The sequence below is a fragment of the Lithobates pipiens genome, unplaced genomic scaffold (genome assembly GCF_037356315.1).
Source record: "Lithobates pipiens isolate NorthernLeopardFrog02 unplaced genomic scaffold, aLitPip1_a1.2 Scaffold_23, whole genome shotgun sequence".
Lineage (NCBI taxonomy): Eukaryota > Metazoa > Chordata > Amphibia > Anura > Ranidae > Lithobates > Lithobates pipiens.
In genome coordinates, this window is record NW_027507785.1 from 148663073 (window position 1) to 148680771 (window position 17699).

The 17699-nt window shown below is 45.0% G+C and overlaps 1 protein-coding gene across 10 annotated transcripts in view; it reads left to right on the forward strand.

The window, feature by feature from the left end:
* The window catches only part of NOL8 (nucleolar protein 8), an 828826-nt gene that overhangs the window by 455981 nt on the left and 355146 nt on the right, over positions 1–17699 (forward strand). For 9 of the 10 annotated variants that reach the window (XR_013262355.1, XM_077452483.1, XM_077452484.1 and 6 more), the window contains one exon: positions 967–996. The exons of the other annotated variant lie outside the window; for it this stretch is intronic. Coding sequence is in view for 8 of the 9 variants with exons in the window: in XM_077452483.1 (XP_077308609.1) it covers positions 967–996 (30 nt within the window). In the remaining variant the exon portion in view is untranslated. The remainder of the gene's footprint in view (positions 1–966; positions 997–17699) is intronic. 10 annotated transcript variants of the gene reach the window in all.

The window sequence follows — 17699 nt, forward strand, 5'->3', positions numbered from 1 at the left end:
GTATGTTATCACTGCGGTGTGTATGTATATATACACACACATACACAAAATATTTCCATATTCCAAGGCCCTGATGAGGCAGTTTACTCCACGAAACACATAGGCCAATTTCTCTGACTCTCTAACCAGGGTTCACAACACCCTGGATAAGACACTGTAACATTGGTTTTAACAATGTTTTTTTTATTTATTTTTTATTTTAACCATTTCATGTATATGTTAAATAAAATTGTGTATATTCCTAATTTTTTACTTCACTGATTTGTGAAAGAAGAGGCTTCAGTGGAGCGAGGTGTCGCATAAGTAGGCAGAATATCCCACCGTTACTATAGTACAAAAAAGAAAGTCATAACTGAGCAACATGTCCAATCAAGGGAACTTTAGCCAAACTGTGAACAATGGTTCTGCAACTTCCAGAACAAGGTTTGTATTAACCGCAAACTGCGAGGGTGTTTCTAGATGAAGTGTTTGTGGCTTTTAGGTCCAGGACCCATGCAAGCTGCTATAGAATGAGGCAGAAGACCTTAAAGAAGAACTTCAGCTTTTCCTCACCAAAATAGATGCATTGTGCATGTAAATGAATCCCAGCCCTACTTTCGGTTTCTGTGTAGCTTACCTCCTTTAGAGGGGTGACAGTAGTAATTGTGCAGTCATGTAGTGGTTTTACTGGGTGAGTTCAGGACATAAGCATTGGTGGTCTGAATTTCTCTGGAAATTACAAGATGGTAAGCAGTGACTAGACATCCCTGATCATCTATCACAAGACTTGATCTCGCAAGGTACTGTATGTTTTTTTGAATCAAGATAAGGACATCAGGTTCTGGCTGATCGCCTCGGACCCTGACTGTGCCTACCCAAATGTTTTTTTATTTGGGAAAGGTCCTGGGTCTGGAGGGGTTACCTGTAGCAGGGGAATATTTTTTTTTCAGCCATTTAGTTGCCTAAAATATTTATTTCGCTTTATAGGGGAGAAGAGGCCTGTGACCATTCCAAAAGGTAACTCTCATTTACTACTGGAAAGTGTACAGTAAATGCATGTTTAAATGTGATATGGTGTTGGGTTTCCTTTTGGACGTTATAAGGCAAGTAGTTAGGCCAGGTAATAATGGTTATACAAAAAAGTGGTACAGACACCAAAATATAACCTCTAAGGACAAAACAATCAAAATGTCATGTAACAATCATTGCTTCGCTTTTTTTTTTCTCTGCGTGGAATCGCAACGAAAAATCAATCCCCAAGAGCCAGCCTAACTATGTTGTAGATGGCAGCCTTCTCAAATGGGCCTTAACTCCAGAGAGTGCTAATGTAGAAAGAAGAGAGATCTCCCCTTCTGCTAGGCACACAATAGCATTGGGGATCAGCACTAGATTCCCAGTAATAACCAGAAAAAAGTACACTCCCAAACGGCTCTGAAAGTAATAACACAAGTGAGTGCAAAGATATACTTATCAAATGTCCATGTCAGATGTCTCTAGAGGAGGTGGATGGGGATGATATAACAGGATCCAGAATCAGAGGATTTTGGAACTGTTGTGGAATGAAGAGAATCTGAGGTAATGGGAGAGGGCCTTTCTGGGTCTACGTTGGTCCAAAGAACGGAGCTAGGCTTTCATAGAGTAGAGATGCCTGGGGGGGGGGGGGGCTGTGTTAAGCGACTGTTGGAAAACTTTGGCTTCTGAAGGTTTCTGGAAGGTAAGTAGGTCCCCGTCAAGCGATCAGAGATGCTGGCTATGTCTGCAGTTGGTAAACTTTTTTTTTTTGAATTTCTCTTTATTGAAAGATTTCTTTTGAGATACAAAACAGGGCCTTTGGGGCATACCCCGGCCAACCGGTGCACACCGACATGCGCATAACCTAACACTACTAGTCAAATATCTAAAAACAACCTAACAAAACACTCCATTCGATGCTCGGATAACAAATGTTAGAATTTTGCAAAGAGACGTTGTCTCTTGGGAAACTGTCTCCCGGTTTTAGTTATTGGCCTTGGACCATATGAGGGCAATTTGAGGATAGATGTGAAATGCATGCAGAGTTTTTGGTTTTTAATATGACCTCTCCAACTAACCAACAGGGGTCTAGGCTACAGCGCTCAGAAGAGCAGGATAAAGATGACAGAGATCTATCTAGGTTAATCCCCTAAGGCAGGCATGTCCTAAGTCCGGCCCGCGGGCCAATCGCGGTCTGGTTTTGAACGGCCCACCTGGTTATTTAAACATATACATCTTTGTGGCCCCCGGCGATCTCCCAGCGCCGGGGTCACAAAAGATATATAGTCTGGCTGCCTCGGAGGGAGGAGGCAGGACGAGTGCCATGCACACAGGAGGAGAATTTCCTGTTTACACGGCAGCTGTAATAGGAAGTCCCATCTCTGCCATTGGATGACTGTTCTGTCATCAGAGGAGGCTGGACTTTCTCTTAAAGGGGCCGTTGTGTAAACAGGAAATTCTCCTGTAGGATGTCTTTGGCGCTCATCCTGCCCTCCATGGCTGCACTGATGGTAATGGTGGCTGCATTCCTGGCATTTGCAATTGTGGGGCTGCATTCCTGGCAATGGTGAGTGAATTCCTGGCAATGGTGAGTGAATTCCTGGCAATGGTGAAGTGAATTCCTGGCAAATGGTGAGTGAATTCCTGGCAATGGTGGGGCTGCGTTCCCGGCAATGGTGGGGCTGCGTTCCCGGCAATGGTGGGGGCTGCGTTCCCGGCAATGGTGGGGCTGCGTTCCCGGCAATGGTGGGGCTGCGTTCCCGGCAATGGTGGGGCTGCGTTCCCGGCAATGGTGGGGCTGCGTTCCCGGCAATGGTGGGGCTGCGTTCCCGGCAATGGTGGGGCTGCGTTCCCCGGCAATGGTGGGGCGGCGTTCCCCGGCAATGGTGGGGCGGCGTTCCCCGGCAATGGTGGGGCGGCGTTCCCCGGCAATGGTGGGGCGGCGTTCCCCGGCAATGGCGGGGGCTGCGTTCCCGGCAATGGCGGGGCTGCGTTCCCGGCAATGGGGGGGCTGCGTTCCCGGCAATGGCGGGCGCTGCGTTCCCGGCAATGGTGGGTTTGCAGATGGGCACTGACCCTTATTTTGCTTCACAGTTCTTTTATTTAATTTTTATTTTTATTTTTTTCCTGAAGCTTCCCTCTTAAAGTGAAGGTGCGTTTTATACACCAATAAATACGGTGTATCCAAATAATACACTTGAGTGCATCTCTTCACCACACACAGCCACAAAGGCAAGAGAATTCTTGTTGGGTAGTGTATTAGTGCTCGGACGAACACACTTAGACGGAATTTTAATGATTCAAAGAATGTCAGGCAAAATGATCAGCCCCTCGCACATGTTTACTTCATCAAATCTGGCCCTCTTTGAAAAAAGTTTGGACATCCCTGCCCTAAGGGCTGATCATCTAAATAAATAAATAATAATATAAATAAATGCCAGACCTTGTCATATTGTTTGGGGTCTCCTCGGGACAAAAATTTTGCTTTATAGAGGGGTATCATTGCGTTAACCATTTGTTTCCATGAGGACAGTGTAGGAGAAGTAGGTGATCTCCACTTCACTATAATGGCTTTCCTGGCATAAAATAAAAGGATACCTATTAGGGTGCGTGTTGCTTTGGCAAAGCCAGCTGTTCCACCAGGCCAAGCAGGCATACACTGATTGTCAGGGGAATAGGGATAGTAAACTATGAATGAACCTCCCTCCAATATTCCTAAAATTTGAGGGCAATCCCAGAATATATGCACGAAATCTGCAGGAGTACCAGAGCATCTCCAACAGCTGGCCGACACAGCCGGATACATGCGGTGGAGGCACTGGGGCATATAGTAGATCCTGTATAGGATATTGAATTGGATCAGTTTATCCCTAGTAGCAACCAGCCACTGAAATGGATAATCCCACATGTCCTCTCAGTCCTCGCTGTCCAGCTCTTGCACCTCCGCCTGCCACAGATCACGTAAACCATCCAATCCGACCTGAATGGACGGTAGGAGTGCTCGGTAAATTTGGGTTAGTGGTTTTGAGAGCGCAGCATCTTCTAGAAGGGTCTTCATGTCATCATATTCCAGCCGAAGCTGAACTGTCTTGAACTGTGAGTCAAAGACATGGCGGAGTTGCAGGAACCTGAAGAAGAAAGAGTTTGGAAGTTGGAATGAATTTTTCAGCCTATCAAATGTAAAGAGTCCTGACTCATCACAGATATCCCTCAAATATTTGATGCCCTTACCCACCCACAAATCCGAGTCCTGTAGAGAGTGGAATTTAAGTCTTGGGTTACACCAGAGTGGTGTATTAGGGGACCATTTGGCCCTTGCCAGATTGGCTTAAATTACTACCGTGTGCCAAGCCTCAATAATTGCCTTCATCGCCATTGTTAAAGGTACTTGAAGGCCCCCCCGACCCTCTATAGAGGGCATTGCGGAGGGCCTCAAAGGATCCCATCTGGGCTGCCTCCAGGATGATTGACGCATTGGTGTCATCTGAGACCAACCAGTTATGTGCATGAGTGAGCATTGCCGCTAAATAATAGGTGTGAAATTCTGAGCAGGCAAGTCCCGCCTGTGTCCAAGGCCTATGCAAGATCTTCCTGCTGAATCTAGCCGGGCGTGATTGCCATAGAAAGGAGGCCACAGTGGAATCCAGTTGTCGGAAAAGAGTCTTTGGTAGCCAGACCGAGGAGTGACGTAGAATATACAGCAACTCCGGGAGTAATTTCATTTTAATTAAGTTAATTTTCACTATAAGTGATAATGAAAAGTTCTACCAGGCCTTCAGCTTCAGTTTACACCACTGCAGCACTGGGGTTAAGTTAAGATTTCTGAAGTCCTGGGTATTAGAATAGATATTGATTCCTAGATATTTAATAGTGCTAATTTTCGGGTGTTGGGCTCTTTGTAAAGAGTTCCAGTGCCGTCCCTTTACATTGTTCGAGTTGTGCGGTCCGCGATGCAAAGCCAGATATCACTGCCTTGATAGAGGAGACATACTCTCCTCAGGGATGAGCCTTGCCTGCCTCCCAGACCACATCAAGGGAAGCTGACCCCTCATTAAGCGCCCAGTATTCGGTGAGCTTGGGCTCCACTAATTCCTGAATCTGCAGGTTGCCTATCCAGTGGAATGCTAACCTCCAGTATCCCGGCTCACGGGAGGCACCTAGAGTCAAGCCCAGCTCCAACGGCGAGTGGTCTGAGAGACCAGCCGGGGGGATAGGAGACCTCCCCAACCCAAGATAAAGCAGAAGCAGACCCTAACAGAAGATCTATGGAGACCCTGATCTATGCGAAGCTGAGATATGCAAGTAAGTCCTCCCTTACAGATGTCTCCAACGCCAAACCTCCTGGAGACCAAAAGTCTCGGCCCAAAGGGTCAAATCAAGGGGGGCAGATCTAAGGGGGTTAGTAGTGTCCTTAGTAGTATCTAGAATAGCGTTTAAGTCCCCTCCAACCATTATATTGCTGATTTGGAGAGGGGCTATTTTTGTAAGGATGGTGTAAAGGATGGTGGAGTTGATCATCACCCTGCGCTGGTGACAAGTGACTTGCTCAGCAGAATAGTCACACCTCTCGCATAGGAGGAATAGGTGGCATGAAATCCCTGTCTCACCCACGCCCACTTGAGAGTCAGGATTTTACTGCCCAGTAGGTGGGTTTCTTGGAGAAACAGGATGTGAGGTTTATGAGACTGCAGAAACGTAAACATTAACAATCTTTTCACCTTGTCGTTCACACCTCAATATTCCAAGATATTAGCTTGAAATCGGTACCCATTTAGAATAGAGAAGCTTAATGACATTAGGAACACATAAAAGCCCACATACCCCATAGTGTCCCTTCCATATGTCAATGGCAGAGGCGGTCCAGATGAAACAGTCGTCCAAAGATTCTGAGGAGGAAAGGGGTAAATAGAAGGCAAGAACAAAATAAAGATAACATAGTCCAGCAAGAGATATGGTGTGAAACCTGAGCAGGTGTGGTAAACAACTAAAAATATAAGTTACGCCCTACCGCCTGGCATAACTCCAACTATCGCCAAGGTAGTTTCTTACCCTAAACTTGATTGAAGGTATCTTTTACTGGAGGCTCAGAGTTTCTGGGCTAACCCCAGCTTGTAATCGGCCTATAATATTAGGCAATGGATAGGGGATGCGTATATCAACACAGCAAAGGGAACCAGGCAATCCGGAGCCGTTGTATAGTTCCTCCAAATAGTGGCGTTTCTCCAGATAAATGGAGAGCGCCCAGTCCTCCGCTACTTAGAACAAAAACAAAACAAAAAAACACGCAAAAAAAATGGTGGAGGGTTCACGTGTAGCGGTAGAGTTGAGGTAACTCCGGCGTTTACAGGTAGTTTAGTAGGATACAGTAAACAAGGATGTGGAAGATCTGTGCATCACATGAATTTGTGCAAAGGAACTTTTACCGCAAGCTGGTCAGCCAGTCGTCAGCATTCGCTGGGTTGTCAAAGAAGCGCGTCGCACAGTTGTATTATACTCATAGGCGGCTTGGGTAGAGCATGCCAAATTTTATGTTCCTTTCTCTAAGTCGTCTGTGGACATCATTGAAGGTTTTCCTCTTTCTCTGCAGATCAGCCGAAAAGTCAGGGAAAAGAAGAATAGAGGAGTTGCCATGATTCAGGCAATGTGGAATGTTTGCGGGCTTCCGATAGAATCATGTCCCTGTCCCGATAGTTAAGGAAGCGGACTAGAAAAGGCCTGGGAGGGTTCCCTGGGATGGCTTGGCCCGTTTGCACCCTGTGGGCCCTTTCAACCACGTATGTAGGGGGAACTTCCTTGAGGTCCAGTAGTTTTTTAAAAACTCCTCCACGAAAACAGCAGGATGGTTTCCTTCCTCTCCCTCAGGCATTCCCAGGACCCTGACATTATTGCGTCTCAATCTATTTTCAGCATCATCCGATTTTGCGACAAGGGACTGAACTGTGCGCTGCAGCTCTGAAATGGAGGTGGCATGGGTGGCCGTAAGATCTTCGGTGGCTGATATTCTGTTTCGCTCATTCTCCCCCTTATTTTGTCGAGATCGTTCCGTATGAGGTTACACTCCTCAGCTAGGTGGTCGATGCGCACCAGCAGCGAGGTCCGGCTTTGCTCGATTGCAGCAAGGATCATGGCCATGCCATCCTGGGGCAGTGGTGCTGACCCCTCCGTTATTGCAGCCTCACCAGGGTCCATTTCCAAGTCTGGCAGTAAGGCCCTAAGCTGCCCTATGAGTACCGGATCTGTTCGTGGGCAAGATGGCAGTGGCGGCCATAGCGGTATATTGGTCTTTGCGGCTTTGGAGGACCCCTTTCCCTTTTTGGAGGAGGCAGTGCAGCGATGGGGGTAGATTTTCCTGTCCAAGTGAGTGTTCAGGAGAGAGTGAGAGACCAGGCTGGTAACAGGCACCGAACCACAGGGGAGCACACTCTGGACAGGCTCTCAGTGATAGCCAGCAGCCCCTCTCCTCACGGCAGGCACTTAGGCAGGGACAATAAGGTGGTGATGTAGTGCTGGAGACACCAGAGGGGCAGAGGCCCAGAGTAGTATGGCTGGAGCAGAGGGGTGGCAAAGTACAGGAGACACCGGGTACCAGGATTACCCAGCCAGCTCAGATAGGCAGTCTCTGCCAAGCTGGGCAGCACACCAGGCCGTTGCAAGAGTGTAGAGTGGACAGGGCGGGGGGATGAGGCGATCCACGCATCCATGTAAAGGCAGGCAGGCCGCGGCGTCTCTTCGGTGGGATGATGGCCCAGGAAACACTGGTGCTTCACAGGCCTCACTAGGCCGCACCAGGCCCCAGCCACCACGGACGGCCGCAATAGCCGAACGGTCCTCCGGACTGTGTCAGGCAGGTGAATGGGCAGGCAAAAACGGACCCAGGATACTCCCTTACCTCCAGCCCAGCCGGGAACATGTCTCTGTAGCGTGGCACAGGCCGACAAGATGGCAGCGACCGGATCACAGAGATCGTCTTTTTCAAGAGAGCCCAGGCAGAGAGTATCCTCAATTTCGGTCCTGGATGATGCAGGAGACTTAGGAGCACAGAATGGCAGAGTTTTGTCTCTGTATTAATTCATCAAAGGCACGGATGGCAGAGGATTCTTTAAGGATACCCGGAGCTCCCCAGATACACGTCCGCCGGGTCTCACATCTGGACACGTCCCCCCCCCCCACCCCCCGCAGTTGGTAAACTTGATTTATTTTTTAAACAATGGGGAGCAGACATTTTGAAAAACCTTGCATCTTAATGAAACCTCCAGCGAGTAGTCTAAAAAAAAAAAAGGATGGTTTGTTTTCCGTCAATCACGAGTCAACAGATTTGGCTGTATTTTTGCAATATACCGTAGCTGATTTGTCAGCTTAGTTAAGGTATTTCACAATAATAGAATGTGAAGTACAACAGTCATTTGAGCACCAAAATGGTGAGCCTGTTCTGCCACACGGGGAGATGGTCCTCAGAGCCTCCGGGATGTGCGGGGTACAAAAGTCCTGTAGAGAGGCCCTCCTATACATCTCCAAGAGGCTAATAGCCCGCAGGTTTTTGCACTGCGAGCAGTTTTCTAGATCCTCCAATTTTTGTAGGAGAAATCGGGTGGAGTTATGTACTCTACTGCTCATGAGCGACTGATGTTCCACCATATTGTTTTTGGGAAACAGATTTGTTCTTGATGACATATTTTTCTAAATAAAAACCCTGCTGTGACCAGAGGTGGGAAAGAAAGGAGCTGTGACTTGTCAGAGGCAAGAGAGAGAGCGTGAGATGTGCTGGGAGCAGGATGAACGGGGATCAAGTAAGTGACCAGGGGTGACACGCTGACCTGGAGAGGCAGCGAGGACCAAGATATAGGTGAGTGCATGACTGACCAGCTGATCAGAGAGCCGGTGGGAACTGCCTCCTGACGGAGAGACCGTGGGTCTGTAGAAGATCAGGAGAGGCAGTGGGGGCCCCGGGGTGTAATGGTCAAAGCGGGAGAAGTAGCAGGCACAAAAGAAGACAGTCTGACTGAGGAAGGCTGCAATCAAGCTTGTCAGCAGAGTAACTGAGAGTACCTTTATTACCAGGTTACCCTTAATATCTGGGTGAAAATAACTGGGGTTACCTTTAGTACCTGGGAGTACCATCAGTAACTGGGAGTATCTTAGTGCCTCTATTAACTAGGCATAACATTAGTAACATTTAGTATGTGGGAGTACCTCTAGTAATTAGAGTGACTAGAGTACCTTTAGTACCTGGGAGTGCTGAGAGTACCTGGAGTAACAGAGTACCCTTACTACCTAGGAGGTGAAGTGACACCTGAGTCTGAGCAGGGTGATGTGAGGTGAGGCGAGGTGCTGAGTGACGTGTGGTGCTGTGAGGTAATTGAAGTAACTGTAGTGCCAGGGGTAAGCACAGTGCCAATAGCAAGTCTTTTATTATCCCCATTAGAGTAAAGGGTAATAATTTTCAACAAGATTGGCGATACCACTCCGTGCACATCCTGCTCCATGTATGCATTCCTTGATGAACCAATCGATGGTGAATACTGCTGTGCGAGATGTCAGCTAGTTGTTTCTAGGAGTAGAGGGAACAGTGCTAGGGAAGCTAGTCCTGAGTTGGTACAGCAAATATGCCAAGTTGCATGATGCTGGGGATATAAGCTCTGGGGTGGCTCTGCTGGAGCAGGCGCTCTCCCCTAGCTGCCAGTAAGAGATGAAGGAAAGGTTAAACCGATACTGGGGGACTCATTTATTAGGAGGTCAGAGAGGACAATCTGTCAAAAAGACTGTGGTCGCTGTTTACCGGGTGCTCAGGTTCGGAGGATCAGGTGGCCAGATTATTGGGTAGAAAAGGGGGGGGGTGGGTGTGTAATATTAAAACAGTATAATTTCTTGTACAAGATTAAAAACACTTACAAGATGTAAGTGAAAGTCATGCTCGTCATAAGTATGTAGTCCTGGCAGTTCTACTGCGCCCCACTGGCTCCTTGCATGATCCTGGTATCTGGGAAAGGTTCTGGTGTGATGATGTGCTGAATAGCTGAAAGCTGATACAAAGCAGAGCACATATTGAGCTAAAAAATGCCAAAAATCTAACTAATTCACAGCTTCCACTAATGCGACCTATTATGTGGCTTGGGACTGCAAAGTCGCACAAGTCGTTCCCCATGACTTCCAATGAGCACCTTTCAGATCTGTGCAACTTCAGGTTGCAGCAACTTCAAAGCAAGCCCTGCACTACTCTGGTCCCACTTTGAAGCGACTCGAGGTCCATAGACCCCAAGAATACACATGCACTGTCCACAGTCGCATCAAAATTGTGCGACTTTCTGGTCACAACTGTGGAAACCCGGCCCAAGGCTGCACGATCTCAATATCATAATCAATAAAAATATTTGAATTGTGTATATATATTTAAAACGTTTTAATTGATCTCTCTCTCTCTAATGTATGAAGGAATATATTAAAAATATATACATACATTGTGTGTGTGTGTGTGTGTATAGATATATATAAAATCTTTTTTTATTGATATTCAGATCGTGCACCCTTGGGCTGGGTTTCCACTGTTACGACCTTAAAGTCGCTCAATTTTGCCATGATTTTTGCTGTGATTTTGATGCAACTGTGGACAGTGCCTGTGTGGTTTTGGCGTCTGTGGACCTTGAGTCACATCAAAGTGGGACTAGAATAGTGCAGGGACTGCTTTGAAGTCGCTGCAACTTGAAGTCGCACAGATGCAAATTGTGCTCATTTGAAGTCATGGGGAACGACTTGTGCGACTTTGCAGTTCCAAGTCGCAGGATAGGCCGCATTAGTGGAAGCCAGGCATTAGTTAGATTTTTGGCTTTTTTTTTTTTTTTTTTTTTTTTTTTTTTAGCTCAATATGTGCTCTGAGCTGCATCAGCTGTCAACGTTTGTAAGCCCAACTATTTATAATCTACTATTTTTCTGAAAGGCCTTCATTCCATTGCCTTTGGTCCGCTGACCGATTGTAGTTCTACGGCTGCAGACGTCATGCCCAGGAGGGTGTACTTAATGATGCTCTCCTCCAGCGAACAGGCCAGTAGAAGGAGCTGTGAACTCCGAGCACGTAGCCTTTTATTCCACAGAGACAGTCCTGACGCCTTCTTCCCACCCCTTTCTCGTGACATCATTTTCGGTTCAAGCTGGACAGCATGGCGCTGACTAATTCCTGTTTTTTCCTGAATGTACAGTTATTTAGCACATCACACCAGAACCTTTCCCAGCTACCCGGATCGTGCGAGTAGCCTGTGGGACACAGTAGAACTGCCAGGACTACATACTTATGACGTGCATGACTCCACACACTCTGAGGATGGCTGCTTTAAATCACCCCTTTACTGTGGGTCAACTTTGTTTTTAACTAAAGACTGGCTAATCAAATGTACATTATTACAAACTAAGGGCATTGCCTCCTGGAGCGCTAGATATCCAAGTTACCTCCAGATTATTGGCTGGGGCTGTTTTGATACACATTGGCACCAATGACAAAGTGAGAGGACGGTGGAGAGTCCTGAAAAATTATTTCCGGAACCTAGGGAATAAATTGACGAGAAGGACCTCCAAGGTGGTTTTCTCTGAAATACTACCTGTGCCTCGAGTCACACCAGAGAGGCAGCAGGAGATTGGGGAACTGTACAAGTGGCTGAGAAACTGGTGTAGGAAAGAGGGGTTCGGGTTCCTGGAGAAATGGGCTGACTTCACAGTCGGTTACTGGCTCTTTAGTAAGGACGAGCTGCACATTAATGGGGATGGTACAGCTCTATTGGGAAGAAAGATGGCCACAAAGTTGGAGGGCCTTTTGAACTAGATGTTGTGTGGGGGGGGGGGGGGGGTCTTATAGGTAGCAATAACCGGCAGTGGGCATAGGACAGAAAAGAATAGTGGAGACACTAGTGATATTATATCCATAACATCTAATGCCAGAATGAATGAACTACCAAATCAAAAACAAAGCCTGCAAAATTGTATGGGAAAAAAATATATGCACAAAATTCGGAGGAATGTTCACAAATGCCTAGTCAATAAAATGGAGGCACTAGAGCTGTTACTAAACGTGGAGGATGTAGACTTAATTGAAATATCAGAAACTTGGTTTGAAAGCTCACATGACTAGATGGCAAACATCTAGTGGTATTCCTTGTAACGGAGGGATAGTGAGGGTAGCAGAGGGGGAGGGGTGTGTCTATATATCAGGAATGATTTAAGGGTAGAAGAGCGGAATGACATTAGTGAAGGGGGAGGGGTGGAGTCTGTATGGGTGGAAGTGGGAAATTACTAGTGGTGGTATGTTATAGGCCACTCATTAAAGGTCAACAGTTTCTTAATGGTTCTACAGGACAACTTCATGTCCCAATTAGTGGATTCCCCGGCTAGGAGTAAAGCATTGCTAGATCTTTTAATTACAAATGATACGATTCTGATTGCAGATGTGGAAATATGGGACAACTTGGAAACTAGTGACCAGAGGATTATTACATTCTGCATACATCAAAGGAAACTGAGGCATGAGGGGAGTACGAGAACACAAAATTTCAAGAGCCAACATTTCAAAACTGCGCTCAGTGCTGCAGGATATTAATTGGGACCAAATCCTTGAAACATTGAACACAGAGGAAAAAGGGGAATGATTTTGCAAAATATATTAAATACTGAGTGCATTCCAAGGGGTAATAAATATTGAAGAACAAAGGTTAAAACTGGGTGGCTGAACCAAAAAGTAAAATGTCATATGAAGGACAAAAAATGGCCTTTAAAAAGTACAAAGCGGGGAGGGTCAGTGTCAGCATTCAAATAATACACAGAATACAATGTGAGGTGTGAGAACGTAATCAGGGTGGCTCTTTGCTGAAGCAACTTCCATGATTGTTGGTCCAACATATCCGCATACTGATTGTTTGGAGCCATGTTTGATGTCATCCAAGCTAAAGCGACTGGATCCACAGCTTAAACCAAACGCATATTGATCTCCCTAATTAGGGGGATCTCTGGCTCTCTGGTAAACCTTCAGTGTGAATTCAAGGTGGGTGTCACCGTTGCGGTATCTGGATTCTTTATTGCAAAGAAGGGGGGAAGTTTGGGACTTTGAGCGAGACACATGAATGGAAACAATTGTTCGATCAACAAACAAATTAGCAAATGTACATGACTTAGCATAACAAATATATACATGCATCAATATAATTGGTTAAATAGTCATAACAGTTTCCCATAAAGGACATTTCCTATTAAGGAATTGATAAGTGAGAGTATCAGCATGGAGTAAAATAGTCTAAACATCCTTAGCCAATTACTCCATGTATTCACATGGAGTATATTGGCTAAGTATGTTTAGACTATTTTACTCCATGCTGATACTCTAATGCCAGGTATATACGACCAGACTTTCTGGCAGACTAGGTCCGAAGGGATTAGTCCGTCGGACAATCTGACCGTGTGTGGGCTAGTCTGATAGTTTTTTGTAAAATAAAATCCGACAGACCTAGAAATAGAACATGTTTCAAATCTATCCGATGGACTCCATTGCGACAGACTAAAATCGGGAAAACCGTTCGTCTGTGTGCTGGTCTGACGGACCAAATAAGACGCAAGGGAAGCTACTGGCTGTTGAACTTCCTTATCTAGTCCCGTTTAGATCATCACGTTTAAAACACATGGACTTAGTCCATTCATGTGTGGCCAAGTCTGTTCATTCGGAAAGTCCGTCGGAACTCTGCCGAAAGTCCATCGGGAAGACAGTCAGACCTAGTCTGCCGGAAAATCCGGTCGTGTGTACACGGCATCACTTATCAATGTTCTTACTGGGCTACTGTTATGATGACTATTTAACCAATTATATTGATGCATGCATATATTTGATGTGCTATGTCTTGTACATTTGTTAAGAAAATTAGTTTTTTGAGTGAACAATTGTTTCCATTCATGTGCCTCGCTCAAGTCTCAAACTTTCCCCCCTTCTTTGCAATTGGCAGGGATTTTCGAATTCCTATGTTTTTTTTTTTCACTTTATTTTGCTTATATGCACATAATATAATGCCACACTTTGTTTTTCTATTAGTGTGCCTAGTATCGGAGTTATAGTGCTTGGCTGCTGACCTACAAGCACAGATCATCTTTTTTTTTTGGAGAAACTGTTGGGACTTGTCTTGATGTTGAACATTAACCTGGACTTAGTAGAGCTCATCTCCCAAGATTGAGATCCTCATCTCTATTTCATTGAGTTGCTAGAAGTGTCCCCCCCCCCCCCCCCCTCCATCTCCTTTTTGCGCTTCAGCGCAATCTTTCACCTGCTGTGTCCACCAGACAGTGGATGACTGATCAGTGTACCAGTGTATCCTGATCCACACCCCAGAGCGGTACACTTACTATGATAACCCTGTATTGCTATTTTTTTTTACATAGTCACCAGTCAGTGTCATTGGTCACTACCACACCAGTTATGACACTGTACTGCACTGGCGACAGTATGTAGAAAAAAAATTGGAAAAAAAAATCGTATCCAAAAATTACAGCGTCAAAAAACGCACCATGACGCTTACTAAATACCTGACTGTTTACTTTGCAAAAAGGTAATTTGGGGGATATTTCATCTGTCCTGGCATTTTCAGGTCTCAAGAAATGATAGTCCGTCAGTACATCATGATTGATCGATTTTTTCATATATATACAGTACAGACCAAAAGTTTTGACACACCTTCTCATTAAGAGTTTTCTTTATTTTCATGACTATGGAAATTGTAGATTCACACTGAAGGCCTCAAAACTATGAATTAACACATGTGGAATTATATACTGAACAAAAAAGTGTGAAACAACTGAAACTATGTCTTATATTCTAGGTTCTTCAAAGTAGCCACCTTTTGCTTTGATTACTGCTCCGCACACTCTTGGCATTCTGTTGATGAGCTTCAAGAGGTAGTCATCTGAAATGGTTTTCACTTCACAGGTGTGCCCTGTCAGGTTTAATAAGTTGGATTTCAAGCCTTATAAATGGGGTTGGGACCATCAGTTGTGTTGTGCAGGAGGTGGATACAGTACACAGCTGATGAATAGACTGTTAGAATTTGTATTATGGCAAGAAAAAAGCAGCTAAGTAAAGAAAAACGAGTGGCCATCATTACTTTAAGAAATGAAGGCCAGTCAGTCCGAACAATTGGGAAAACTTTGAAAGTGTCCCCAAGTGCAGTGGCAAAAACCATCAAGCGCTACAAAGAAACTGTCTCACATGAGGACCGCCCCAGGAAAGGAAGACCAAGAGTCACCTCTGCTGCGGACGAAAAGTCACGAGCCTCAGAAATCGCAGGTTAACAGCAGCTCAGATTAGAGAACAGGTCAATGCCACACAGAGTTCTAGCAGCAGACACATCTCTAGAACAACTGTTAAGAGGAGACTGTGTGATTCAGGCCTTCATGGTAAAATAGCTGCTAGGAAACCACTGTTGAGGACAGGCAACAAGCAGAAGAGACTTGTTTGGGCTAAAGAACACAAGGAATGGACATTAGACCAGTGGTAATCTGTGCTTTGGTCTGATGAGTTCAAGTTTGAGATCTTTGGTTCCAACCACCGTGTCTTTTTGCGATGCAGAAGAGGTGAACGGATGGACTCTACATGCCTGGTTCCCACCGTGAAGCATGGAGGAGGAGGTGTGATGGTGTGGGGGTGCTTTGCTGGTGACACTGTTGGGGATTTATTCAAAATTGAAGGCATACTGAACCAGCATGGCTACCACAGCATCTTGCAGCGGCATGCTATTCCATCCGGTTTGCGTTTAGTTGGACCATTATTTATTTTTCAACAGGACAATGACCCCAAACACACCTCCAGGCTGTGCAAGGGCTATTTGACCAAGAAGGAGAGTGATGGGGTGCTGCGCCAGATGACCTGGCCTCCACAGTCACCGGACCTGAACCCAATCGAGATGGTTTGGGGTGAGCTGGACCGCAGAGTGAAGGCAAAAGGGCCAACAAGTGCTAAGAATCTCTGGGAACTCCTTCAAGACTGTTGGAAAGCCATTTCAGGTGACTACCTCTTGAAGCTCATCAACAGAATGCCAAGAGTGTGCGGAGCAGTAATCAAAGCAAAAGGTGGCTACTTTGAAGAACCTAGAATATAAGATATTTTCAGTTGTTTCACACTTTTTTGTTCAGTATATAATTCCACATGTGTTGATTCATAGTTTTGATGCCTTCAGTGTGAATCTACAATTTCCATATTCATGAAAATAAAGAAAACTCTTTGAATGAGAAGGTGTGTCCAAACTTTTGGTCTGTACTGTATATATACACACACACACACGCACACACACACACACATAGTGGACGCTTTAACCACTAGCTGACCAGCCGCCATCATTATACTGTGGCAGGTTGGCTCGTTCCCGCATATCGCCATACCTGTACGTCGGCCCTTTAAACTGCTATAGCAGGCACACAAATCCCCATTCTGACGGGAGAGGAGAGACGGTCTCTTTTTAGTAATCAGGAATAACGATATGTCTCCTATAGTCAGTCCCACCACCCCCACAGTTAGAAACACACATGAGGGAACACATTTAACCCCTTGATCGCCTCCTAGTGTTAACCCCTTCCCTTCCAGTGACATTTACACAGCAATCAGTGAATTTTTCCCAAAAATGTGTCAAGTGGCCGATCTGTCCCACCCATTTGTTGCGGTCCCTCTAAAAATCACAGCTCACCGCCATTAAAAAAAAAAAGTCATAAATCTTTCCCTATTTTTGTAATTGCCATAACCTTTGATTGTGGTGTTGGGATTTTTTTGTTTTTTTACCGAAAATATGTAACGGAATAAATATCAACCTAAACTAATGAAGACATTTCTTTTTTTTTTGGATATTTATTATAGCAAATATATATATATATATATATATATATATATATATATATATATATATATATATATATATATATATATATATATATATATATATATAGAGAGAGAGAGAGAGATTTTTTTCAAATTGTTGCTCATTTGTTGCGCAGAGGTGATCAAATACCACCAAAAGAAAGCTCCATTTGTGGGGGGGAAAAAAGGACGTCAATCTTGTTTGGGTACATTGTCGCACGACCAAGCAATTGTCCGTTAAATCAATACAGTGCCGTATCGCAAAAAATGGCCTAGTCATTAAGGGGGAAGATCTTCCGGGGGTGATGTGGCTAGCTTTCCTGCAGACTAAAATAATATACACTGATTTGGGTTATTTTCACCAAAGAAATGTATCAAAATACCCCTTTGGCCTAAATTTTTGAAGAAAGATTTATTTGTAAAATGTTCTAACTGAAGAGAAACGTTTTTTGGTCTTTTATTTAGAACAAAAGGGAAAAAAAAAAGTGATTACCACCAAAGGAAAGTTTTATCTATTAGCGTGTAAAAAAATGAATGTCATATGGGGTATAGTGTTGCATGGCCATGCAATTTTCATTCAAAGTGCGATAGTGCAGAAAGCTGGAAATTGGCCTGGACAGGAAGGGGGTAATAGTGCCTGGTATTGAAGTGGTTAAGGGGCCATACATACTATACAATTTTCTTTAGATTTTTAAGGAAAAGGTGCTGCACTCTTTGAATGTTTGAGCTGTTCGAGTTTATCTATGGTTTAAGTCTATGGCTTTGTTTCAAGTCTGATTTCCTGTTTATGCTGGCCGAGTGTCCTTGTATGGGTCAGGCTGCTTCTCGAGCTACTATTTTTAGATGGATT